Consider the following 25,277-nt stretch of genomic DNA (forward strand, 5'->3'; position numbering starts at 1 on the left):
CTTAGTCTGGGCTCCTTTACCGTGAACTGCTGCATGATTGCAGAGCAGCGTGATGCAGCCGATCAGCCTGCAGCACTCCTGAGGAGTTATTTAAGCCATTGCTTTAATAGCCACCTTCAGCTCGTGTTTATTTTTGTGTTGGGTGTTTCTCAGCTTGACAATACCCTGCACAGCCTCTCTGTGGCAGGGCTGGGCAATTACCCACCCCCACTCTACCGGATTCAGTTCTGGCAAGTTGACTGGCCAATTAAGCACATTAATAACCCAGGCAGCAAATCTGGTAGTAGTTTTGAGACTCTGGGCAGGATCTAAGTCCTGCTGAAAAAGGAAATAAGGTTTATCAGCAGGTGGAAGTATGAAGTGTTCTATAAGCTCTTGGTAGACAGCTGCACTGACATTGCACTTTATAAAACATGGTGAACCAACCACATCACAGACCTTGGATTCTGTGCCTCTCCACTCTTCCTCCACGCTCTAGGACTTTGATTTCCAAAACTAAAAAGTAAATCTGGTTCATCTCTGATTTAGGAAAAGTCAGTGTTTGCTCTTGATGCACTGGCACCACGCTCAGCCCATTCCTTTTCACCAATGACTTTCTCTGCCTTTCTCCCTTTGTGAACAGCGTCATTGATCGCTGTCTGGACAAGTGCCAAGTCAGCAGCCTTCCCCCATAATTGCGATTGCACGTGGCATGCCCAGGAGATGAACAGTATTCATGCTGTAATAACATTAATTTAATCAAACTTGTGAAAATAATCTAATATCTGAGACACTGATTTTCACAAGCTATAAAACACTCTAAATTAACCTAAAAAAAAGTTTATTTCACTGTGTTTGAAATTAATGCAGAATACATACGTGTTTACCTTTTTAAAGCTATACCAAAAAAACACAACTTTTCACAATATTCAAACAGCTGCCATTGCATCATTTTCCCTCTGTCACTGGGTCACTACGACTTCTCACCGCGAGATGGCGTGGTTATACTTCTACAGTCATTGATCTTAGGAGGTGATTGGTTGTTGAAGACTCACATGATCAAAACACTGCCTCGTAAGAGGATTTTTAAATATATAGAGAACTAGTATATGAGTGTTGATTTTAAAAATTTAGTGCCATCTGTGTGTGGATTTTATCATTTGGACCCCTGTCACGCGGTCACTGCGGCTTCTGACCACGAGATGACGCTGCTGTACTTCCTAAGAGGTGATTGGCTGTTGAAGAGTCACATGTTCAAAACACTGCTTAGCAAGGGGGGACTAGCATGAGCAGCTAACATTAGTTAGCTTTTTGAGACTAATTATTAGGTCCATGACAACTACTTAAAAGTGATAAAGGTGGGAGTCATTTCTTGGGTTCTTTCTTATGTTAAGTCCTCTTTGCATTTGCTCACAACAAAGAATGTCGTGTTCTCTTTCAGAAATGCCACAGAAGGATCCGTGCCAAAAGCAAGCATGTGCAATTCAGAAGTGTTTACAAGGTGCTTTAAGCGCTCACTTTGACGCAATTATATGTTGGTGAAGTGAAACTGAACTGTTGCCTAACTCTATCTCCCCCCTGCAGCTAATAAGTACGTGGAAAGCCTGTGCGAGAAGGAGATCGCGGAGATGCGGCGGTGCTGTCAAGTGCATGCGGGAAACTCCATTTGCTGCTCCGGGTTCAAAGACTCAAAACCCGCAGAGAGCAAAAGTAGCGAATAGTTCCATGTTACATGTATTCATGCAAGTCATAATTCTGCATTGTATTAGTATAACATGACAGTGGAGTTTGCTGAGTTGTTGCATATTTATTTGTCTGTCTGCTACCATCCGTTTGTAAATTTAAATAGTGTTTTCTCACAGCAGACATTTTGAGATTGCAGAGAGCCTCATAATCACTCATCCCCCTGGGGCTAAATGGCACACATCTGGCAGCCTCACAAAGCTGAACAATGCAAGCTGTCTAATGTATTTAAATATTATATCGTGTGGTTCTGTCCACACCCAATGTATTTCTCATGCCTAGTATGAAATTTCAAGTATGTGTGTGGCAAGGAGTTTTATTCTAATTATAGTAATAAAGATTTTTTTAAATTAAGAATTTCCCTGGAAATCGAGACTAACTTGTTATTCATATCTCAGCCTACAGCAAACATCGTACAGTGGATAGCTTTTAGGGGTGTAGAGGAGAACATGGCAGAAAGACAAAGTTTAATGCTAGCTGGGTAGACAAGGATGAGGCTCTAACAATTGTTTTTTCCTTCTGGTAAAGAAATAAAATGTTTGCACTTTGAATGAAACAATTGGGTTATACTTTTTAAATTAGGAGCATCATTCACCACTCATGCAATGATTAGGACAAGAAAGTCATTACAATTTAAGATTTGTTGATTGATTCATGTTGTCAAACATTTTCTTTATGGAAGCAGGTAAAAGTGGAGGTGTGAAATTAATAATACTCTGGTAGATTTGTGGCTTTCAGTTAATTCAACAACCTTATTGACTACATAATTGTAATTAGAACTACATAATGCCCTGGGTAGATTTTATTCCTAGGTGTGTTGTTTTCACCTTCCATTCTGCTGGGTCGATTCTGGCCCTCGGGCCAGAACTGGGTCAGCCACACCTCCTCAATGACTTAAAACTTTTAGTCCCTGGTGTTATGGGCCCCAGGGGTCCAGGCCCATCCAAAAAGGTCAGTGCACCCCCTCAGCTGAATTCTACTGGCATAGTTTTGGAAGCAGGCACTGTGGCAACTCATAAAGAGAGAAGCAGGGATAGCTCAGTAGGTAAAGTGGTCGCCCCATGATCGGAAGGTCGGCAGTTCGAATCCACTTAACGGCTACCCTGAGGTACCCCTGAGCAAGGTACCGTCCCTACACACTGCTCCCCGGGCGCCTGCTTAGTGGGCTGCCCACTGCTTCACTGAGTGAATGGGTCAAATGCAGAGAAAAACAAGTAATTTCCCCATGGGGATCAATAAAGTATCCATTATTATTAAAAAGAATAATTTTAGTAAAATTAAATCCTTCAGTTTGGTAATGAAGGAGATCTAAATCATTGATAAGCTATTACAGTAAAAACCAAGCTCATGTTACTTATTTGATTAATAGTAGCTTAGTGACTAGGAAGTAATCTCAGTAGTGTGACTCAGGAGGACACTGATTTTTGGAGCGAATGGGCCTGTGCAAGTCAAACAATGGGAAGAGCCCCCATATGACTCTTTGGAACAAAAAAAATGTCATTTTTTCGACTTGTGTAGTTTGTTATAGGTGGTGTGGATATTCTTGTGGTTTAAAGTTGCTTGTTTGTTCTTGAATTTGTTGTGTACTTTTAAAGGTGGCCCAGCTGCCCCCATATTTGCAAGGGGTCATTACAGCGAGTAGCACCAGATTTCTGATTTGTCAGGCCCTTCTTGACACAACATCAGATGGGTTGAAACAGGGACCTTTTGCTTGTTGGGTGAATGTGTAAAACTCTACACTATGGAGTGTATAGGTTATTATTATACGGGACTCCCTCTTTCTGTAACATTTTAAATATACCTTTAACCTTTTATTTTTAGCTATGCATCTTATTTTACCCTCTGTTTTTAAAGTGTAAGTGCAAATGTGCACACAATGTATAGGATAAATGTACCTAAATGTCTCTGAAGATGTAACTCATGCCTAATATTTTTTAGGCGTGGTCTGAATATTTGTGAATCCAGGCCTTGGATTATTTTAACACTGACACCCTGGTTGTACCTGTTAGACCCAGACAAACTACATTGTTAAGGATTTCCTTAGTACATGAGCTCCACATTCTCTGCATGGGAGTCATTGCCATCTTGAGCAGCTGTAAACGGTTGCTCAGGCTCATTTTACACTTTGAAACCTTGCCTGCTTTTGTCAAAACTCTAAACAAGTAAACTCACACAACTTCTGGCAAATCTTACTAACTCATCAACACAGTTTTGCACGTTCTCAAAACCACGGAGTGTTGTCAGATCACACAGGGAACCATTGAGAATAATCACACCACACATGGTACATTGCACAATACGCCTAGGACGAAAAATGTAAACAGCTTTCAAAACATGTAACTCAAGTCTTTCCGGCCTCGTGTGGCCATCTTGCATGTAAAAAAAAAAATTTGAATAAAAAATAGATCCCTCCTAACACACACGCACACACATACTGCCATCCACTCCTCAGCTTCCCTTTTATTTACCAAGACATCATTGTGGCAACAGAGGATCTGCTGAGAAACCAGTTTTATTCTCATCTAACATAAATATAAAAAATTAGAAACCATAAAACTGGAGTCTGGGAAAAATGTGAAACACTTTAATGAGTACATAATTGTGAGAAAAGAAAATCACCTACTTCACACTTCTGCTGTTTCTTTTTATATGGGTTATCAATTCGTGCACAAAAATATGATAATATAAATGCTTGAATATTTTTTGGGAATGACTGTTCTTCATCTTATTCTTCCTCCTGTGCCTCACATAATTTCCACCACCCTTTGAGCCATCTTAGCAGGCCAAAGTGGCTTTATATCTTATATCTAGATTTTAAGAAATGACATCTGTGCTGTAATTGTGATTAATGTCTGCTTGCGGTTCTTGACGTACGAATGCAAGTGAATCACTGTGCAGAAATTAGTTTCTTAAGGCTTTAAGCTTTAGTCTCTTAACTTATAGCTTTAATAGAATTATACATGTAAAAGTAAAGAGTGTTGATAAAGGTTTATACATTCAGACCAATCAAATGTATAGCCAAAGACATATATACGGCAATAAAATAAGAAAAAAATCAAGAAATGCAGGCTTTCGATCTTTTGATATAGCGATGTTGAATGTTTTCAGTTCATATGTTCAACAGGTTGGATGCCAGTTAGAAAAGAATGAGGAATCCTGGATTAAGTTGGATGAAGTGGTGGAGAGTGGCAACTGAAGCAGCGTTCAATGGATATGTAGGTTAAAAGTTGGTCAGAGGTTTTGGGTTAAGGAAAGAAATGTGAAAGCACTGATGGTAGTGGGTCGAGAAGAGGGTGGCATAAGAATGGAGCAAGCAAACATGTTGAAGGTGTAATCTGAAAGAGACAGGAACCTGCTCAGTGGTTTCAGGGGAGAATGGAACTGGGCAGTATTAGATGGTAGTCTGTAAGATGAGTCTGGACATCAAAAAGAGGAAGCAATTGAAGGCAGAGATAATTACTGAATGGTGGAGGTTGAGGAAGGAAGAATGCTGTGCAGAGTTCAGGGAAGAGTTGAGGCCAGCTCATGGTAATAGTGAGGAGTCATCAGATGACTGGGAAAGTACAGCTGTAGTGGTGAGGGAAACTGACAAGAACATATTTCATACTTAATGTCGAAATGAAAAAATACGGGAAAGCATTCAAAGGAAGTTAGCAAAGACAAGGTAATATAGTAAGGGAAATAAAGAATGTAGATATGAGTACTGTTAAGCAAGGTCTACAGCAAAGGAAAAGGCTTATAGTGAGATGCATCTGAGAATGGACATTGAGAAAGGAGAAAAAGACTTCTTCTATCAGCTAGGCAGAGCCCTCAACCTTGAAAGGATGTGCAGCAGTTCAGGGTGATTAATGATAAAGACAGAAATGTACTAACAAGTAAAGGGGGCTTGGAAGGTGGAAGGAGTACTTTGAGGAGCTGATTAATGTGAAAAATGAGTGGGTGAGGGAGGATGCATGAAGGACAGGAGGACAGTTGGTGAATCAGGAAGTGCAAGGGATTCGGAAGGAGAAAGTGAGGGCAGGTGTGGTGAGGAAGAGTGAAAAGTGGCTAGTGTAGATGGTTTCTCTATACCTGTTGGAGATGAGCAGTGGACTTTTTACCCAGATTGTTTACCTGCACCAATATTCAAGAGTGAAGATGGTGTGCAGAATCGCAGTGCCTACAATAGATGAAGGTGAAAATAGATGGGCATGATTAGAGGAGGAATAATGATATAGAGAACACGTAATGTTGAAGATGGACCTAGTGGGCAGGAAGGAAAGAGGAAGACTACATAGAAGTTTAATAGATGTAGTGAAGAAGGACACGCAGATGGATGATGATGATGATGTTAGGGATAGGATGAGATGGAGACAGATGATTCCCTGTGGCAATCAGAAGATGTGGGGTTCCTATTTTTCATTAATTGAAGTCATTTTAAATTAAATTATTTAAGTCTCTATACTTTAGGTATTATAACATATTAAGACTAAACAAATACATAATTATTCTTTACCTTTACACTTCATTTTTGTTCCGACAAATTTAAAAAGATGATGTTTTGAAGAGAAGTTACAGCGAGTCATTTATTTTATTTTACTTTATTTTATTTTATTTATCTAGTCGAAGTACAAGGAAAGGAACAGCACTCCTGTGTTTCCGGCGTCGTCCTGTTGACGCAATGACGCGATGACGTCAAACGGAAATCTGTAGCTCCAATTCTTTCTAGAATTCTGTAGCACTCTCTAGCCTGCTGTCTTCAGGGATGTTCATCTGAGTTTGTCTACATCTAATACAGCAAGAAGCTCTTCTAAAGAAACAAATACGTATTTCTGCGCTGTGCGGCGATCTTGCGGTCTGTCCTTGTTTCAATCAAACTTGTTAGCTTCTCATAGCTCGCGAACTTAGCTGAAGCCTATTGTAAGCTAACGGTGTTAGCTTTGGGGTCTTGGTGTCAGGATGTCCAGGATAGATTACAGCGTGTGGGACCACATTGAGGTGTCGGACGATGAGGATGACATCCATCCAAACATCGACACACCCAGTCTCTTCAGATGGAGACACCAGGTATACCAACAAGCGACGCATGGTTACAATTAAGATGCTACACATGAAGTAAAAGTGATGCATATTTGACCTGAACTGTTAGCTGACCTCGTGTGTTTACTTTGGTTCTGTGTTCACTTTTAACATGAATATAGGAATGTTTAACTTTTTGCAACTAAATCCACATTTAGAAAAAAGAAAAAAACAAGTAGTAAAGATTTTATATTTTGACCTCAGGCTCGTGTGGAGCGGATGGAGGAATTTCAGAAGAAAGGTGAAGAACTAAACAAGGGACTGTCCGAGTGCAGACGCAAGCTGGCAGACACACAGAAGAAAATCAAGGAGCTAACCATTTCAACATCAGAGGATGCCAAAGCAGAGTTGAGCAAAGTCCAGGCTGAGGAGAAGAAAATGAAAAAAGAGGAACGGGATTGGGAGAGAAAGGTGGGAGACTACCAACGGGAGGAGAAGAAGATGCCGTGGAATGTAGACACGCTCAGCAAGGATGGGTTCAGCAAGGTGAGGTAGAGTAAGTGGAGCTTAAAAAGCACTACAGGTTTTACATCGCACATCATTTATTACACTCTTTTTTTTCTAAAGTATTTTCAGGAAAACAAACGCTAACAAAACTGTTGTCTTTTCTCCATATTTCATCTTTTAACTTCTGCAATTGTTTGTTTGAGCCTGACATCCAAGGGAAAAATTGGCCGAAAACATGATCACCACATGTCCCCCACAACAGAGCCATTAGATCCCCTCAAAAGTTCACCTTGCTTTATCATCCATTCAACTCGTATGCCACTGTGCCCATCTGTCCTGCTTTAGAATAAAATGTGTGAAAGGACATGGTACTTCAGATGTGGCATCAGCTGCCATCACCTGCACTGATCCTTGGCTCAAAGCTGGAAGTATCACCAGTTACTTAAGAGAAGACATTAGACTGAAGGAAATAGGGAAAGGGCACACATACAGAGTCGACTTTTCTGTTTCAACATTTACAGTTGATTTAGAGTTCTGTGTTGAATCTTTGCAGATCCTACAAAGTAACCTCCACAAGGATCCAATACTCTCGCCAGCATTCATGCTTGTGCGTAGTGTTAATTACCTGGTCCTGTCTCAGTGTTTTATATGCAGAGTTAGCCATGATGGAAACAAATAAAACCGTGAAACAGTTGCTGATAGATTGAGCAAGTATTAAAAAAAAGTAGCCAGAAATGCAGAGGAGGAATTGACAGTACTAAACAGGCCAATACAACTGTTGTTGTTACAACATACCTACAGTATAGATTCAATGTAGAAGTCTACATCTACTCTCATTCTTTGACTTTGTAACACATTGAAGTCTTTTCTTGCAATTTTCAGATATGGGTTTATTAATATTGACATCTCTAACTTGTATGCAATGACATTCTTTCTGTAGAACTCAGAGACATTGTCGTTAACGAGTCCATTCTTCCACTGTCCTTTTCATAGAGTATTGTTAATGTCAAACCTGAAACTGAAGAGACCGAAGAAGAGAAGGAGCAAAAGCACAAAACATTCGTGGAGAAATATGAGAAAGAGATCAAACATTTCGGTAAGCACTCGCATGCATCAGTATTTACTCTCGTTACAAGGTACTGGTGAGAGTAGAGATGCTTCTTCATTACTCTCGTTACTGCAGGCATGTTGCGACGTTGGGATGACAGCCAGAAGTACCTCTCTGACCATCCTCATCTGGTATGCGAAGAGACCGCCAACTACCTGGTGATCATGTGCATCGACCTTGAAGTTGAGGAGGTAAGTAATACAAACAGAGCTTGTTTGTCATGAATTCCTTCTGCACGTGACCATACTCCATCTAAATATTAAGCTGTAAAAACGCTTCTTCCTCCTGCAGAAACACGCATTGATGGAGCAAGTGGCTCATCAGACCATCGTCATGCAGTTCATTCTGGAGCTTGCCAAAAGCCTCAAAGTTGACCCCCGTGGATGCTTTCGCCAGTTTTTTGCAAAGATTAAGGTAACTAGTTTTAGTTTAGCTTCTATTAGTTTTAGTCTTTTTAATTATTATTGTATGGAAAGTAAATGTCAGAGTAAAGGTTTGGGAGCATCAGTACAGGCATTGCAATTTGGATTTGGATCTTATAACTTATTCAGTGACCTAAATATGGGGTGGAGTTCAGAGACCTGGTATTAAATTGAGCTCAAGGCTAAATTATTAAAGATGATGGCATTGGCATGGTTTGGTTCCAAGGTATTTAAGAAAACTGTTTCCTATTTGCATAAATGTTTCCGTGAACGTTTTACCTCACCACGTCTGTTTTATTTGTCTTTCTGAGTTTGTTAGCAAGTCAGGCAGAGAGCTCTTTCTTCCACACTTTGCAGTGGCATGCAAGCCAAGCTCCTGTTCTTATGGCAGGAGCTTAGAGAAGTTAAGGTTAAAAAGTTTGGTTACACTTTACTGGAGATTTACCTGGCAATGGTCACAACCACATATCCAAAAAGACTTGGCAGAAAAATGCAAGTTCTCAGACGACTAGCTTTATCTTTGCCTAGGTTAGGTATTCACTGTTCACTAAAGTTTTACAGAGGGATGGATTTAGGTTGATTCTGTTCATCTTGATTCAAAGTTTTCTGTGGGACAAACGCTTCATCGGTCATCTGAGTGGTTAATTTGTCTATTAGTGATGAAACATTTCTTCCGCTGGCAAAGTTGCATCCAGATGAACAGATTCAGCTTTCTGGGATTTGCTTATTGTCGAAGATGTATTAAAAAATCCAGTCAAAAAAATTCTTTCTGTCTAAATTTTTGTATTAAAAGAAGTGGAGAACAGTAACATTGATCATCACCTGAACTCTGCAAATGTAGAGAACCGGTTCCTAACCTTTGACAGATTCCTCTGAGTTCACAATGTTGAATCCCGATCTGTCGTTATCCCCCTTGTTTTCAGAAACACAGTCTAACCTATAATCCTTCTGTTTTGAAAGCTTGACAGATGTATGCAAATGCAGGTTTACTTAACTAAACCGTTTTTTTCGTTGCTGTTTTTTTTAGTTCATAATAATAATTTCGGTCTGGTGCACCAGGGGATTGTGGAATGGTTTTATTTTGGGGTTTTTTGTTTTTGTTTTTGTTTTTTTTGCATCTAGACCTGTTGTACAGGAACTAAATTTAGTCCTCAGTGTACAGTGCACAGTTTCCGTAAACGGTCTCTGACATGGGGAAACCCTCGTACTAATTGTGTGCATACGTGTGCATACATGTGCCTTATCAGACAGCAGATCAGCAGTACCAGGAAGCTTTCAATGATGAACTGGAGTCATTCAAGGAGCGCGTTCGGGGAAGGGCGAAGATCCGGATAGAAAAGGCTATGAAGGAATATGAGGAAGAGGAACGACAGAAGCGCATTGGACCTGGAGGGCTCGATCCCGTTGAAGTGTATGAGTCACTTCCAACTGTAAGTTTTCAGCATAATTGAGCACATTCCTTTGTTTTCGTTCTCTTGAATGGCGTGTTTCACAGATTGCATTGGTAATTGCAGGAGATGCAGAAATGCTTTGATGAGAAGGACATCCAAATGCTGCAAGAGGTTATTAGCAAAATGGATCCAACGGTAGGTTGTTTGGTGTTGTCGTGCAGGTTTATTACTGTGAAGCACTTTTTTTATAATGTGAAAAGTGCTATATAAATAAATTGATTTGATTAGATTATAGTTTTTCTCATCGGAGTCTGTTTAAATGTAAAAATGTATGTATATCTTTTTTAAAACATCCTAGCTTTACTCGGTTCATAAATGTGATTCGTTCTACATGATTTAGGTGGCAAAGGCTCACATGAAGAGGTGCATAGACTCTGGGCTCTGGGTACCCAACGCCAAGGGAGACGACGGGGAAGAAAAAGGGGACGAAAAAGACGACGAGCCCACCTACGAAGAGATCCAACACGAGAAGGAAGAAGCCAAAAAGGAATGACCACATCTGAATTGTGATTTGTTTTTATTTTTTTGGCAAATGTTACCCCACTGTATTTCAACTTCACTATGTGTATGTTTAGTTTGCCAACCAATGACACAACTTCTCAAAAATATTTAGCTGACATTTAAGGGATTAGTGTTCACCTAACTCCACAGCAACATTACGTGAACAACTGCTGCCTGGAAAAGAAACTGCCGCTTGTGTGTGTGTGTGTCTTATTTGTTTGGATCTCACTGAAGTTTTGTTCTTTGAGTTATTCGTAGCGCAGACATGCGTTGGCTGCTTTGTTTGTGTTGGTCATGATGATTTTGTACTTTTCAAATTCCAATTTTTCTTTGAGATTTTTGGCTTGAGCAGCCAGTGTATTATTTTCCCAAATTGCATTTTCTACAAACTTACTAATCTAAACGTTCACTCCTTGAGACAAAGCGTTTGTGGTTGTTTTGAATGTATGGGTGAGATCAGAGAGGGCAAACATGTGACTCAAAAGCAGATGAGACCTGTAGTGGTGTTAACCCTGATGACTTTGTTGTCATTTTTAGTACGTCACAAACATGAAGACGATGACTACAACAATCACGACTTTAAAAAACAAAGCTTTTCATTTCAGGACACACTGGCTGCACATACTGAAACTAATTTACAGCCTGACGAAAAGGAGTTAAAAGTTCCTCAGGTTTAGCATTTCGTTATGGGGGCAATTGACAGATCATATGTTCTAATAGTGAAATTTGCACAGTAGTGCGTGCCAGTTAGGCGTGTTTGGAATCTACATTCACTTTCTGTGCTGTCATTTTGAAGGTGATTAGTACTTGGGCTTTTGCATGATGTCAGAACTTGTTTTACAAATAAACTAATTGCAATGGCTTATAAAAGGCATTTTTGACTGTCTTGGACATTAATAAATGAAACTGCTCAATGGATATATGAGCAAACTATTAACCCCAACAAATATTTATTTTTCATTGAAAGCTAATTTTAAGCTTGGGCAAAAATAACTTGAATGAATACAGAATGCATTTCTTAAACAATGATTTCATTTTTTAAGGGAAAAACCTACTAGGCCCCGTGAAAGCGAAATTGCCTGCTCTTGTTAAATGATGAGTTGATTGTGATTAACTGCATTTTTGGGGGGGGGCTGAGTTTCATTACTCCCTGACCTGTTGAATTGAGAGCTCCCTTATATAGAACCTGTCTGACAAACAGCAACACGTCATACCACGATGTGAAGAAACTTGAGAACAGATAAGAAGAAGAAGTCATTGACACATATCAATCTGGAAAGGGTTACAAAACCATAAGGCTTTGGGACTCCAGCGAACAACAGTGATAGTCATTCCCACAAACCCACAAAGAAGTTCCCACAAAGAAGTGCAGGCCTCTCTTGTCTCAGCGAAGATCAAAGTTTATGATAAAAATGTTTTGTAGGTTTTTTTCCATATTTTTTGGACTGATTAAACAGAAGTCAAACATCTTGGAAGGCTTGTATTGATTTACATCTGGTGTAACTACATCAGGTGTATATAATGATGTAATTACATCAGTCAAAAAGTAGAATCTGCAATTAGTTTTTGGTAAAGTGACCTTTACATATCCTTTATTTATCCAAATAAAAAGCCTCAGTTGCATTAATAATATCTTTTTCTAAAGGATCGGCCCAAGAAGGCAGCAGAAATTGTCACAGGTATAACAGTTCTATAAAGATAGTTAAAGTGGGCAAAAAGGGCTGAATTGATTATAATATAGGTCCAATAAGAGAGAGCCATAAAGATACCTGCAAAATTAGTCAGTTCTTTATTTTATATACAACCCCATCATAAATCCTGTTGACTATAGCCTATTTACTAAAATCACATATGAAAAACAAAATAAAAATAAAAATCCAGCATTCTTGAAAGAAAAAAACATCAAACAAACTTGCTTTTTCCTTCCTGCACAATCTGCTGATTTCAGTTTGTGTGTGAGTTCAGTTTGTGCCGACCTCAGCCCAGCAGCCCGACGCAGGAAACCAAGGCAGTGATGACAAGTGCTGTGCAATACAGCAAATTTTGGTATCCAATACCAAGTAAATACAGGGTTTCCTATAACAATACCAATACTGAAACCTTTAACTTATAAATGCAACTTATATGGTGGGGGGAAGTTTGTCATATCTTATGACTTATTAGATGACTCATCATCAGTTCACAAATTCTCAACATATTTTAATGACCACTAAATCACTGTGATTTAAGATGTCGGCTTCTTGTTATAAATGTGTTCTTTAAATAAAACATTTCATACTGTATGTTGGAGGGATATTTTTTATTTCCAAAAAAAACAAAAAATACTGAAGTTAGTGGATAAATTCAGTATGTTTTGATCTGATGCTAATACCAGCATTGGCATGAATACTATGGTACTTGGGTCGATCCCCTCTGATGAGCAGATGAGCAGCAGATGTAATGGCCACAGGAGGACTGGGGGGCCATCACAAAGAAGTTAATTATTTTGGCAGATGTTTACTTTGCGCAAGACACATGGGTAGATAGTTGCACAGTGTTTTTCAACTTAAAACACTTAATAAATCAGTTAATAGACTTTTATTTCAGTTGTGTTTTGAGGTCTTGTGTAGAGCTGTATTTCAAGCTTTCAAAGAAAGCTTTAATGCCACATCAAGAAGTTTAGGCATGCCATTATGATGTTCCTAAATCGTGGGTGTCAAACTTCAGTCCTCGAAGGCCAGCATCCTGCTTGTTTTTGAGATATCCCTGCCCTACCTGCTGCTATTACCTGGATCAGGTGTGTTTTGCCAATAAGAAGCTACAAGGGCAGGTTAGCTGGAAAACAAGCAGGACAGCGATCCTTAAGGCCTGGAGTTTGACACCTGCATCCTAAATGATCTGATGTGTGATTTTCACCTTCAAAACATGAGAGCTGACTAATTAGGTCTAAACCAATACTTTTAGCAAGCACAAGTTGATTTGTTTATTTGGATGTTTTTGATTCAGTCTTAGAGAGATGCCAGTGAAGGAAATATTCATCCCAGGTTTCCAGGGAAAGATTTTCCAAAACATTAAACTTTAAAATATACATTGTTCCCATGTTAAAATGCAAAACAAGTGACTTAAACATATCAACAAAGTGTGTCTAATGAGAACATAAATCAACAATTAGGATATTGCACTTGGAAAAATGAGACATGGTTAGGCATAGGTTATGCCACCAAAAGGTATGCAGAGTTGTTATTGGATGTTTTAATGGTATAAAAGTGGCACAAGAGTTTGTTTAATATTGTTATAGGAATCATTTTTAGGTTAACATCTGTAAAACTGAAGCCCGGTATAGAGTGATAATATTTTTGCAGGTCCAGAACACCTGGCCCCTTGCGGTGTGGAGGAGCAACAGCTTTACTCAGAGTCCCTCCTGAATGACTGGGCCTACCTCTGACATAGAGCCCAGACACCCTGCAGAGTAAGCTCATTTTGGCCCCGTGATGTCATCCTTTAAGTCACTACCCAAAGCTCCTGGTCATTGGTGTGGGTGTAATAACAATAGCTAATAATAACTATTTTATTGCAGTACCACTTTCAACACACACAGTTTTCTATATCTTATTTAAGGTGTAATGAACTGAGAAAGATGGAAATTCCCTGCATTGTGGGACACCCTAATGAAAAAAACAAATCCTGTAAACGCCCCTGCTTAAAAAAAACAAAACAAAAAAAAACCCCAAATGAAATCAGGTAGAAAATACAATATTGACTTAATCTATGGACTATGAGTCTGGGAGAAAGATTTATTACTTTACATTTTTGGCTGTGCGGAAGGAGAAGTAAGATAATAGATGTATGCTTGTAATAATATCATAGGACAGATATTATTACAAGCATATATCTATTAAGAGTCTTTCCTCTACTTTGTTAGTTTGTTCCTTTCTTTGCCTTTGATTTACATTAAGCGGAACAGTTTAACGTTTTATTTTGAAAGGTACGTGCTAATGCGCACCCGCACGCTAGCGACGGAAGGAGTGGCCCTGCGTCTTGGTTTCGGGAAGCAGCGCGTTGCCGTCGTTGCTCACAGTTCGCGAGAACCCGAGAGTGTAGGCGGCGGTGGGGGAAATACGCTCGCAGAACTATGAAGCTTTAACTGTCAATCATATTGACGTGCTGAGGTGTCTTTTTTATGTTTTTTATTTTTAATGCGAAACTTTTAGAAGACGCTCGTCAAACGGTAAGATATTTTACTGTCGCACAGGTTGCTAAGTTTACAGCTCCGACTTGCTGTTGATATATTTCCTTGTTGTGGTGTCGCGTACGCTGTTAAGTGCATACGAGGCTTGATTTAGGCCTCGCGATAACGCGGTCAGTTTGCTTTTATATAACGTCAGATAGAAGGGAAAAAAGCAAACTTTTGTTGTACTGTGCGTCTCCGTATAGTTTAATCGGTGCCCTCGAATAGTTAGTAGCTTGACGTGATGTAAACAATACGTTATAAGGTGTAATCCCTGATAGGCCTATCGACATATTGATCGGGTTTTCTGACGTCATATTTGTTAAAGCATATTTTTCTTCTTTTCTTTTTGTTATTTGGTAAGCTATGAGGTTTGTTTGTTTTGTTTTTTTAAAGACAGAAATGTATAATAAAAGCAATACATTTTATTTTAAAGAAGCTTTAAACTTACTCTTGTTTAGTATTTATGTATACCACAGCACGTTTATGTAGCTGATTTTCTTAAAGCTGTGGTCAAACTCCCGTTTGTCTGTGTGTGTCAGTAATGGGAGGGAGGTCCAGATCTTCAGGATCGTTTTCAGGCCTGAGTGAGCCTCCGAAGGATCAGGGCATCCATGTCTACCTTTTCTGGACAAAAGATGGGAAGAAATATTTGTCTCACACCACAGGAGAGGTCACAGCGGAGCAGCTGTGTATCTCTGCAGCAGAGACCATCGGTAAGAGGAAAAGGCTCCACCAAATGCACAGTCCAGAAATGAAAGTGTTTTCTCTTTTCATGTGGTATTTGAGCCTGCTAGTGGCAACAGTGTGTAACATCAGTGTTTCCTCCTCAGGGATAACGGCTCTGTGCCATTCACTGTTTGCGCTGTACAACCCAGAAAGACACTTTTGGTACAGCCCAAACCACATATTTAAGGCAGAGGAAAACCCGAGCCTTGTACTTCGCTACTGTATGAGGTGAGTCTGTGTTTGTTTAACACTGTACTTGTGACACAGATAACATACAGCGAGGATGTTGATATAGTCTTTTTGTATTTAGGTATTACTTTCGGAACTGGCATGGACTGAATGAAAACGAGCCCATGATGTGCCGCTATCCTCCCAAATCTGGTTCAAAACGGGGTTTCCCTTTACTTGACACAACTTCACTGGAGTATTTATTTTCCCAGGTTGTTTTGGGGTTTTTTTTTTAATGGCATGCTTTTACACTCATAATGTTCCTGTCTTGACAATAATATAGTATCTTTTCCAAATCAGGCTAAGTATGAATTTGTGAATGAAGTGGTACAAATGGAATACGTCAAGACAGAGGAGGAGCAGACTCGCTTCAAAAATGAGAGTTTGGGAATGGCTGTGCTTCACCTCTCATACCAGGCAATTAAAACGGAATCAACTTTGCAAGATGTAGCTTCAAAAGTCAGGTATATACTTTGGCTTGATCACACCGCAATCCCTCCTTCCAAATAGTGTTTTAAGCTTTCATTCTTAAATGGCTTATAATATGTTTATATCTTGTACTGTTAATGTTATTTTCTGCTACTGTAACAAATGTCTTTTTAATCCAATCTAATCAGTAAGTTCAGATAATATCACTATACCTCTTTTTTTTTTCAGCTTTCTAGACTGCGTTCCAAGATCTTTCGCCAAACACATTTCCAGAGACAACTTCCTGACTAAACTCAGGATCCAGCGAGTGTTTAAAGACTTTGTGCGGTCCTTCCAGCAGCACACAGTGGATCGGGGCAACCTGTGCACTGAGGAAATCATGTACAAGTACATCGCTACACTCGAGCACTTGGCACCGCGTTTTGGCACTGAGACTTTCCCCGTAACCCGCCTGGATCTGAGGGACGAAGATGACCGAAGTGGCTCGTGTTCCAGCACCACCCACGCCCAGTGTGGTTCAAAAGACAACTTCTGCGGCCCAATATCACATGAAATATCGGTGTCCGGTACTGAAGGGATTCAGTGGAGGAAGGTGTCTGCTCAAAGGGTCTGTATAGACACTGATGCTGGCATATTGTATATGTTGGTTGAGTGGCCTTTTGGGTTTTTTTTTAATTTGTTCAATCTCTTTACCCAGGCACAGGCAAATAATTACATGGGGAATGGCTACATAAACTACATGAGAAAACCAAAACAGCACTCCAGCCAACCAGATGCAGACACACCCAATGACTGGACCTTCTTCAGCGAGTTCCCTGAAATAACTCACATAGCCATTACTGATTCTAATGTGTGCATCAGCACTCGAGACAATCTCTGTATGGTGAGACCACTTGTTTGTTTTTTAATGTAAAAGCTGCAATGCATTCACTTAATTGGTAAATGTCTTTGTAATGCATTAGTCCAGTGGATAAAGTGTTTTTAGTCATTCAACTAATTGCTCAGTCTTTTGAGGATGTTTTTATAGACAACACACTATACATTTCTGCCTAGATTCTATATGTGTTTGACTATAAAGCCTCTCGTTTTTGACTTTGCTTTGGGCAATTTATCCTGTTTTGAATTTGTATGTGTCAGTAGGTGGGAGCTCTGATTGTAAGGTAGTGGTGTTTCTGTATATGTATGTAGGAGGTTCAGATGATCTCCAGCCAGGAGGCCCATTCCTTCGTCTCCCTCCTAGATGGATACTACCGACTGACTGCAGACGCCCACCACTATCTTTGTCATGAAGTGGCTCCCCCAAGGGTAGTGTGGAGTGAAGCAAATCTACTGCATGGACCTATGCAGTGAGTTTTCTACCCTTATATACATGCACATTCAGACACAGAAAAGGCTATAAAGAAACATGGTGTGTTATGTCATAACTCCTGTGTGTTTTTCCAGTGATGAGTTTGTGCTGTCTAAGCTGAAAAAGGAGGCAGAGGATGAGGGAACATTCCTCGCTCGTTGGAGTGTTGTTGACTATAACTGCATCATCCTAGCTGTTCTAATCAAGAATCAGGTGAGTCAACACCCACCCTCTTATATGGAAGTAGTTGCAGTGTAATGATGGTCGAAAAATAAACCCGATACTTTCCCTGCACCTGTGTTTTGTGCATACAGGATGGTGTAACGCGAAGCCACAAGCAGTTTCGTGTTCACGTAAAGGATTCAATGCTCTGTCTGGAGGGCTTGGAACGACAGTTCCCCAGCATGAAGGAGCTCACCGATAGCCTCAAGTCGTTTGTCCTCAAGTCTGGTTCGGACAGCTTTACTGTCAAAAAATGCTGTTCGCCAAAATCAGGAGGTTTGTGTTCCTTGTTTTGCTCATGTATCCAATATTATGCCTCTAGAGTCCTGTTGAAGCCCCCTTTGAATTCAGCCTTGTTCACCTCTACTCAGTTTTTTAAATTAACTGTAATAGTTGCGCTAATGTTCCTACTTACTAATTGGGGTACTCGTATCCCTGTTTAGGAATTTAGGTGATATTTAGGTTTTTAATCAGAATTGACTGTGTCTGTTCTGCTGTGTGTGGTGCAGAGCTATCCAACCTTCTGGTGAGGAGACACAATGAATGCGATGTTCACGCTGAGCCCTTATCCCAAACCTACAAGACCCGTCTAATGTTCCCCCAAATCAAGGACAAAGATATCAAACAGGTGACAATGTCCACTCGCCACCTTCATAGTCATAGAGGATTAGTTGTCCTCTGTCCTGTAGCTGACTGTACGGGTGTTTTATTTTGGAGCAGGAGCAGCATTTGGGTCGCGGCACCAGAACTAACATCTACTCAGGACGGCTGTTAACGCAGGAAAGAGAGGAAAGTGATAATGACGAGTTCAACAACAACTCTCACCGAGGCCACCGAGTCGTTCTTAAGATTCTGGACCAAACCCATGAAGATATTGCTCTGGTAAGCTGTTTGAAACTCACTCAAAAAATGACACTTTACTATGCTGAATGTAAACGGTTGTTATGATCTTGTCTGTTCTGACGTTTACGTTTTCACTCCTCTTAGTTGTTTTTCGAAACCGCAAGTCTCATGTGCCAGGTATCCCACCGTCACCTGGTGTTTGTATATGGCGTGTCTGTCAAAGGATCTGAAAGTAAGAGACGTAGCACTGTTCATCCTCACTTCCTCATTGTTATTTCCCCATCACACACATCAGTGTATACAGTCAAATTTCTGATTTTAGTACTAAGAAAACCATGTTGCATATGCAAAATCACCCTAACCATGTTCTATTTTTACGTTTTGCTCGTGCGTATATCATGAACCAAACCTCTCAGACTTGTTCCTGTCTTTGCAGACATCATGGTGGAGGAATTTGTGGATTTCGGGCCTTTGGATGTCTTCCTTCGCAGAGAAAAGAATGTGTCTGCTGGGTGGAAATTCATTGTTGCAAAACAGCTTGCCAGTGCCCTCGACTATCTTGTGCGTTCTAATCCTTATTTTTGACACTGATTATATTTCAGTAAATCTAATTGATTTCAGTGAAGTTTTTTATCCAGTGTTACTCTAAGAAATAAGCTGCTGCAGACCCATGTGTAAAATGATTGAACAAAAGAAACAAGTAGTAGTTCTTTCTTACTGCATGCCATGTTTTGATTTTGAGATGCTGCTATCAGGCAGGAAGTGAAGTAAATGTCATATCACAGCAAAGTGTAAGATAAGTGCTCCAAGTAATTTTTTTGCCTATTGACTAATAGCAGTAACAGTTTGTGTTATTTTTAAGAACACTCTGCTTGACCAACGGTGCTATTTTCCTTATTCTAGGAAACCAACGGGTTGGTTCATGGAAATGTCTGTGCCAAGAACATCCTTTTGGTGAAAAATGGTCTAGAACCTAACACTACTCCTTTCATCAAGCTGAGTGACCCAGGAATTGCTCTGAGTGTTCTTTCACGGGAAGGTCCGTACCACCACCTCGCTTCAGTTTATGTGTTATGTGTCTCTATACACGGTCAGCTTCAAGAGTGTTCTAATTTATGTACTTTGCAATCAGATTTAGAAACAGGAAATCTCTAATCTCTTCTCGTGAACCATTTCCTGCTGTCTTGCAGGTTTGGTTTAAAATATGTTGTTCAAGTGTGTCAAAAATAAAAAGTTGAGATGAGAGTTGCACGAAAGTAAAACAAAACTCTTCGTTATTTGTTTTGCACTTGCTGATGTTGAATACCAACTTTATAGATGCTTCTGTGTTTGTCACCATCTATTTAGTTCAGTTAGGAGGAGTTCTCCTTCAGATAAGCCAGAATAAATATCCTACACTAACTTGTGTTATTATTTTGTGCCATGCAGAGCGCCTGGAACGTATCCCATGGATTGCCCCTGAGTGCATTGACAGTGGTTCAAACATAGGCAGCCATGCTGACCAGTGGAGCTTTGGCGTAACGATGCTTGAGATCTACAACAACGGTGATCTTCCCTTCAACTTCAACACATTGTCCGAGGTAGGCATGTGCTACAGCTCGGGCTTTTACTCCTCTTTCAACAACCCAAAGTATCACATCACATATTATTCTTCTGAATTGTAATCTTAACACTTGAGTCTCCCCACCCCAACCAGAAAGAGCGCTTTTATCAGCAAAAGGGCCACTTAGCTGAACCATCTTCCCCAGAGTTGGCCAGGTTCATCAACATGTGTTTGACCTATGAGCCTGAGGAGAGGCCGTCATTCCGCAAGGTGCACAGAGAACTCATAGAACTCATGAGGAAAGGTCAGTGTTTGCTCGATTACTTTATCTCCTTTTTTAAAACTCTGTTGCAGTTCATTCAATAAACAAGTGTGTGTTTCTTCATCCAGGTTTTGTCATTCAGTCTGTTATGCCTTCCAGTGAAGCTTCAGCTAACACAGACCCCACTGTGTTCCATAAACGCTACCTGAAGCAAGTGCGGATCTTAGGAGAGGTTAGTACCACACAGCAGTAGTTTGCTTTTCGTTGTATTAGCTGGAGTAATCATCTCCTCATTCTTCTGTTTATAGGGTCACTTTGGAAAGGTGACTCTGTACTTGTATGACCCAGCCAATGACGGGAAGGGAGAGCAGGTGGCTGTGAAGTCTTTGAAGCAAGAAAACGACAAAATTTCTGACGGCTGGATGAAGGAGATTGAAATCCTGAAATCTCTTTATCACAGCAACATTGTGAAATACAAGGGCTGTTGCACAGAACTGGGTGAGTCCTCGCTTTCCTTTCTGTCTGCTTAAATATCTGTTTGAGCCATATGTCAACAGAGTCTGCATGTGTAAATGAGTGTGCAGTACAGCTCTTGTAACCTGCGGTGCTCAGTGGATCATTCAGCAAATTGATTTTTGGTCCCTGCTGTTCTTCTGTAAATATTGGAAATCCATTTGAAGTGCACCACTGTTTGTGTTGTATGTCAATATTTTGAGCTTTTAACACACATCATGCTGAGCAGCACAGCAAAGCACCAGAATAAGAACAGGTTTTCTTGTCAGGAAGAGAAATTCACTTTTGCATTGTCCATTGACAGGAGGGCAAGTCGTCCAACTAATAATGGAGTACCTTCCTCTGGGGAGTCTGAAAGACTACCTCCCCAAACGTAACCTTCCGCCTTCTCATTGTCTCATGTTTGCTCAGCAGATCTGTCAGGTGAGTTGTGGTGGTTTAATATTTTGTGCTAGCGCTGTATTACTTGTAAACACCATATGTGTCTATCCGTACAGCCCAACATTTGAATGAGTTACTGTACATACTTCTTTTTTCATAAATTAACATGACTTTTTTTATTATTATTACACTTGTTACTGTTTTTTTTTTTTATTTTTTAAATGTCTAGACCCTCTTGGCCTTGAATCTGAGCTGGTCTGCTTTTACTTGAGTGGTCGTGACTTCCGCTCCTAGCTTCAGCTAAACTTTCATATTTTCTGGTGTGAAAACTGCTGAGATGTCAGCTTGTATTCTTCTCTGTTCTGAAGAGAGTCTCTGTTTTTCTGTTTGCTTTTGTGCAGCATACAGTGTAACAGCCTGAAGGAGATAATCCATCACATTAAGCTTTAATTCCATTTTACAGCACTCTGTTTTTGTGTGTGTGTTTTGTCATTAATTCATTCTGTCTGAAATAAGTAGTTTGATTGCATTGGCATTATGTTATGCTGTGTTTTCTCTCAGTAACCTGGGAAATGTCCTCCAGGAAATAATCATTCAACACCCAGAACCATAATTTCATAGCAGCCTTGGAAAAAATAGCCAATTTCTGTTTGAATTTATTGTTGATAATAAAGTAATATTAGTTTTGATTAAGGGCACTTGATGGGAAGCTTGATTTTTAAAAAGTGTAAAATATTGCAGAAGATTAAGAACAGGGCTCTGCGAGGCTCTTTTGTGAAATTATTTTGATCTAACATGTTTCAGCGACGGTTCTAGGGTGTAGATGGGTGTGGAGGCATAGTTATCACATTAATGGTCTCTGTTATGGCATGCAAAGTTGTCAGCAAACAAAGATACAGTTGAGTCTGCGGGGAATGCAATTTGCTTTGCAGGTTTCTGGTTGTAGATGAAAGTATTGGATAAACTGACATTTAGACCTGGTGATGGTGTTTAATGGAAAATATTCATCTAATGATTCTTTACCACAGGAGTAATGCACATGCTCAATTTTAATGGCAGCATATTTAATAGATAATTAGATTGCTTGCTCAGAGCCATAAATTTAATCCTTAATATTGCTAGAAGAAGATTTCAGTGATCACCACACACAGATCTGTAAAAATAGCTTTTCTGACCTGTTTTTATCTGAATTGCTGTTGCAGACTGATTGACAGGCATGAAGGAGTTACTCTCCGTAGGGACACGTTTTTTTGCTTTTTACCGTGGTTAAAATAGCAGCTGTTTTTGAAATAAAAATGGCATCCATCTTTTTATTCCTGTTATTTTCTTTTAAGGGGATGAATTACTTGCACTCAAAGCGATACGTCCATCGCGATCTGGCTGCCCGTAATGTCTTGGTGGAAAATGACAGTCTGGTAAAGATTGGAGACTTTGGCCTGACGAAGTACATCCCTGAGGGTGAGATCTACTACCGTGTCCGTGAGGATGGAGACAGTCCAGTGTTCTGGTCAGTTTACGCACTTAGACTTGTCACTCATTGTGTTGTTGTGTGACTTTGTCCTCTAAATTACATTTTTAAAAATTTTGTAGGTATGCCATCGAGTGCTTGAAAGAGAGTAAATTTTCCTTCTCCTCTGATGTTTGGTCCTTTGGAGTTACACTGTATGAGATCCTGACCCGCTGTGACCGTCGCCAAAGCCCTCCAGATGTATGTCATCACCGGCCTCTTTTTCAAGTATTTCTTTACTGAACCGGCCTTATCGATCAATCTCTGTGTGAATTACACAATCTGTTCTTATGTATCTTTTGCAGAAGTTCTTTGAAATGATGAAGGAAGCTCAAGGACAGATGACTGTGGTGATACTGATAAAACTGTTGGAACAAGGGTTGCGATTGCCTTGCCCTAAGGACAGCCCACATGAGGTAAGCTCAGAAGCCCATAAATCAAGTTCAGTACTTTTTGGCATTATGAATGGTATAGGTTTTTTTCATGATTACTTGTTTTTTGAACAGGTGAAGATATTAATGGAGCGGTGTTGGAGTGCAGATCCTTCAGAACGGCCAGATTTTGAGTCCCTAATTAAAAAGTTTCAGAGCCTACGCCAAGCATACTGGCAGTCCTTTTCATAGTCTCAGATATGCTGATTTGCTGACGGGGACTATGTGGAAATCCATTTGACTACAAGTCATCGCTTTGCTACAATGGCAACCATATATTAAGGGGAGCCAGTAATGTGTTTCTTGCCTCTATTAAGAGATATATTTGCAACCTTTTCATAATAAAAGCACACTGCTATCCTCTTATATGTGATGTTAACACAGTAATGAATTTTATGGGCAAAAACTTCATGTTTGTCAAGAGTTAATGGTTTGCATATATCACAGTGAGTATTAACAGTTTGTGTACGGTTGAGGGATACTGTATTTCATTTTGTTTAGTTATTGTACATTTTTGACTGTTTAATTTTATAAACTTTAAATGAATAATTCAGAATCTAATAAACAATTTTCCACAAGCTATTTTATTAAAGCCTGAAATAGACTGATGACTCCATCAGTGGGTCTACGTGTTACCTGGTTTTCACTCATTTTTTACTATTCCACAACACTATCAGTGATATGTACTTGTAATGCTTTTATTTTAAGGGGTTGCTTTTGAAATTCATATGGAGAATTTCATTGATACCAGTCTCAGGGCTCACGCTCATGGTCACAGGGGCTTTCCTTCCAAAACACTCATGCCTCTTTGTTTCCACACATCTGCTTTCTCTTTGGTGCATGACTGCCTGTTATTTGCCGTTACTCTTAAAACTGTCAAAACACAAATGCATAAATGATCATACCAGAGCTTTACTCATTAAAGCTTTTTCAGAATCATTAAACACAAAGTCCAATCTTATTTTGAATTTATAAAAACTCTTAGGGCTTTCAAAATGGCACCTCTTAAGTATAGAGCTGTTAACTGCAAACACAATGGGGATATGCTACAAGAGATCAGAAGAGACAATGTGTAAAGTCACAGGGAAGTAAACTTCAGATTGGCTATGACATCTACAAAGAGAAACAGTCTCTACAACTTGGCACTTGACTCTGTCCAGTATCTTTAATGGAAACATGCTAGTTGATACTTTTAAAAAAAAGAAACAAATCCCACTTGGCGGTAGATTTTGTTGCATATAGTAAACATGGCTCCTTATTTTTCTTCCTGAAAACTACAACTGTCAGGCTCCAAATGAAAACAGAAACAAGGATGAGTCAATTCCAAGTAGCCTTTCTAAAAAACAAAACAAAAAGCAAACTCTTTTTGACGTTACTGAGAAAATACTTTCAAAGCTAACCATTCATTTTCTGCGAATGGCATCTCTGGCAGCTTTCAGCTCACATTATAGCACTGACTCAGCTCTCAGAAAATTTTTAATGACATACCACCTGATTTTTGATTGAGTCTTAATAGCCTGATGTTATTGCTTCTTGGTGCCGCACAGGAGACTTCTACATATGCTGGAAAATTGTTTCTGTCTAGCCAAAACAGGGCCCACATGGCTTGGATCACACTAAAGTGGGGATGTGTAGATAGTCTATCCAATTATGAATCTGAAAGGACCTCCTCTGAATCACTGATGATGTAATTTTAACTGGACAGATGAAAACCATAGCTAAATCATAATTCTGGCATTTAAATCATAGCTGAAGTTGGACACTGTTACATTTAGAAAAGCCCATTCATGCTTTTTGTCTTGCAGTAAAGCAGTGATAATTACTGACCTCCACGATAAGACCATGAGACGTTAAACATATGCAGTTGACAAAGCTGTTGCTACTGACAAACCCCAAGATGAGAGTATTACTTAGATTCTTAGATC

At 39.7% G+C, this 25,277-nt stretch overlaps 3 protein-coding genes across 3 annotated transcripts; all 3 read left to right on the forward strand.

Moving 5' to 3' along the window:
* Positions 1-1,070: 1,070 nt before the first annotated feature.
* On the forward strand, positions 1,071-2,287 carry cmc4 (C-x(9)-C motif containing 4 homolog (S. cerevisiae)). The gene is made up of 3 exons (XM_085272666.1): positions 1,071-1,206; positions 1,421-1,480; positions 1,564-2,287. The coding sequence occupies exons 1-3, from the start codon at positions 1,089-1,091 to the stop codon at positions 1,698-1,700; spliced, it is 315 nt and encodes a 104-aa protein (XP_085128792.1). The 5' UTR covers positions 1,071-1,088; the 3' UTR covers positions 1,701-2,287.
* A 4,097-nt stretch (positions 2,288-6,384) lies between these two features.
* LOC146576376 (hsp90 co-chaperone Cdc37-like) lies at positions 6,385-11,579 on the forward strand. The gene is made up of 8 exons (XM_085271589.1): positions 6,385-6,768; positions 6,985-7,266; positions 8,221-8,323; positions 8,411-8,526; positions 8,627-8,749; positions 10,005-10,187; positions 10,272-10,343; positions 10,549-11,579. The coding sequence occupies exons 1-8, from the start codon at positions 6,661-6,663 to the stop codon at positions 10,699-10,701; spliced, it is 1,140 nt and encodes a 379-aa protein (XP_085127715.1). The 5' UTR covers positions 6,385-6,660; the 3' UTR covers positions 10,702-11,579.
* Positions 11,580-14,737: 3,158 nt separating this feature from the next.
* Positions 14,738-23,987, forward strand: tyk2 (tyrosine kinase 2). The gene is made up of 24 exons (XM_085271590.1): positions 14,738-14,916; positions 15,459-15,632; positions 15,750-15,873; positions 15,956-16,085; positions 16,174-16,337; positions 16,531-16,909; positions 17,000-17,185; positions 17,491-17,648; positions 17,746-17,863; positions 17,965-18,148; positions 18,382-18,500; positions 18,593-18,754; positions 18,860-18,947; positions 19,152-19,276; positions 19,619-19,754; positions 20,144-20,295; positions 20,412-20,562; positions 20,649-20,752; positions 20,829-21,018; positions 21,338-21,456; positions 22,749-22,921; positions 23,005-23,122; positions 23,227-23,337; positions 23,428-23,987. Exons 2-24 carry the CDS (start codon positions 15,461-15,463, stop codon positions 23,542-23,544), a joined length of 3,480 nt encoding a protein of 1,159 aa, XP_085127716.1. The 5' UTR covers positions 14,738-14,916; positions 15,459-15,460; the 3' UTR covers positions 23,545-23,987.
* The last annotated feature ends 1,290 nt before the right edge of the window (positions 23,988-25,277 follow it).

The sequence above is a fragment of the Mchenga conophoros genome, linkage group LG4, assembly GCF_057382185.1.
Source record: "Mchenga conophoros isolate Kocher_MC1m ecotype Shallow Benthic linkage group LG4, M_conophoros_male_GT1.1, whole genome shotgun sequence".
Classification (NCBI taxonomy): domain Eukaryota; kingdom Metazoa; phylum Chordata; class Actinopteri; order Cichliformes; family Cichlidae; genus Mchenga; species Mchenga conophoros.

What these genes read in the sequence shown, in the direction of transcription:
- cmc4 (XM_085272666.1), top strand. Translation starts at nt 1,089, where the DNA reads ATGAGTGTTGATTTTAAAAATTTAGTGCCATCTGTGTGTGGATTTTAT. An exon ending in GCTGCTGTACTTCCTAAGAG is followed by an intron (nt 1,207 to 1,420) that starts GTGATTGGCTGT and finishes GTTCTCTTTCAG; the next exon opens with AAATGCCACAGAAGGATCCG. An exon ending in AATTCAGAAGTGTTTACAAG is followed by an intron (nt 1,481 to 1,563) that starts GTGCTTTAAGCG and finishes TCCCCCCTGCAG; the next exon opens with CTAATAAGTACGTGGAAAGC.
- LOC146576376 (XM_085271589.1), top strand. Translation starts at nt 6,661, where the DNA reads ATGTCCAGGATAGATTACAGCGTGTGGGACCACATTGAGGTGTCGGAC. An exon ending in GCAAGGATGGGTTCAGCAAG is followed by an intron (nt 7,267 to 8,220) that starts GTGAGGTAGAGT and finishes TCCTTTTCATAG; the next exon opens with AGTATTGTTAATGTCAAACC. An exon ending in TGTATGAGTCACTTCCAACT is followed by an intron (nt 10,188 to 10,271) that starts GTAAGTTTTCAG and finishes TGGTAATTGCAG; the next exon opens with GAGATGCAGAAATGCTTTGA.
- tyk2 (XM_085271590.1), top strand. Translation starts at nt 15,461, where the DNA reads ATGGGAGGGAGGTCCAGATCTTCAGGATCGTTTTCAGGCCTGAGTGAG. An exon ending in CTCGAGACAATCTCTGTATG is followed by an intron (nt 17,186 to 17,490) that starts GTGAGACCACTT and finishes ATATGTATGTAG; the next exon opens with GAGGTTCAGATGATCTCCAG. An exon ending in CTGTTCGCCAAAATCAGGAG is followed by an intron (nt 18,149 to 18,381) that starts GTTTGTGTTCCT and finishes TGTGTGGTGCAG; the next exon opens with AGCTATCCAACCTTCTGGTG.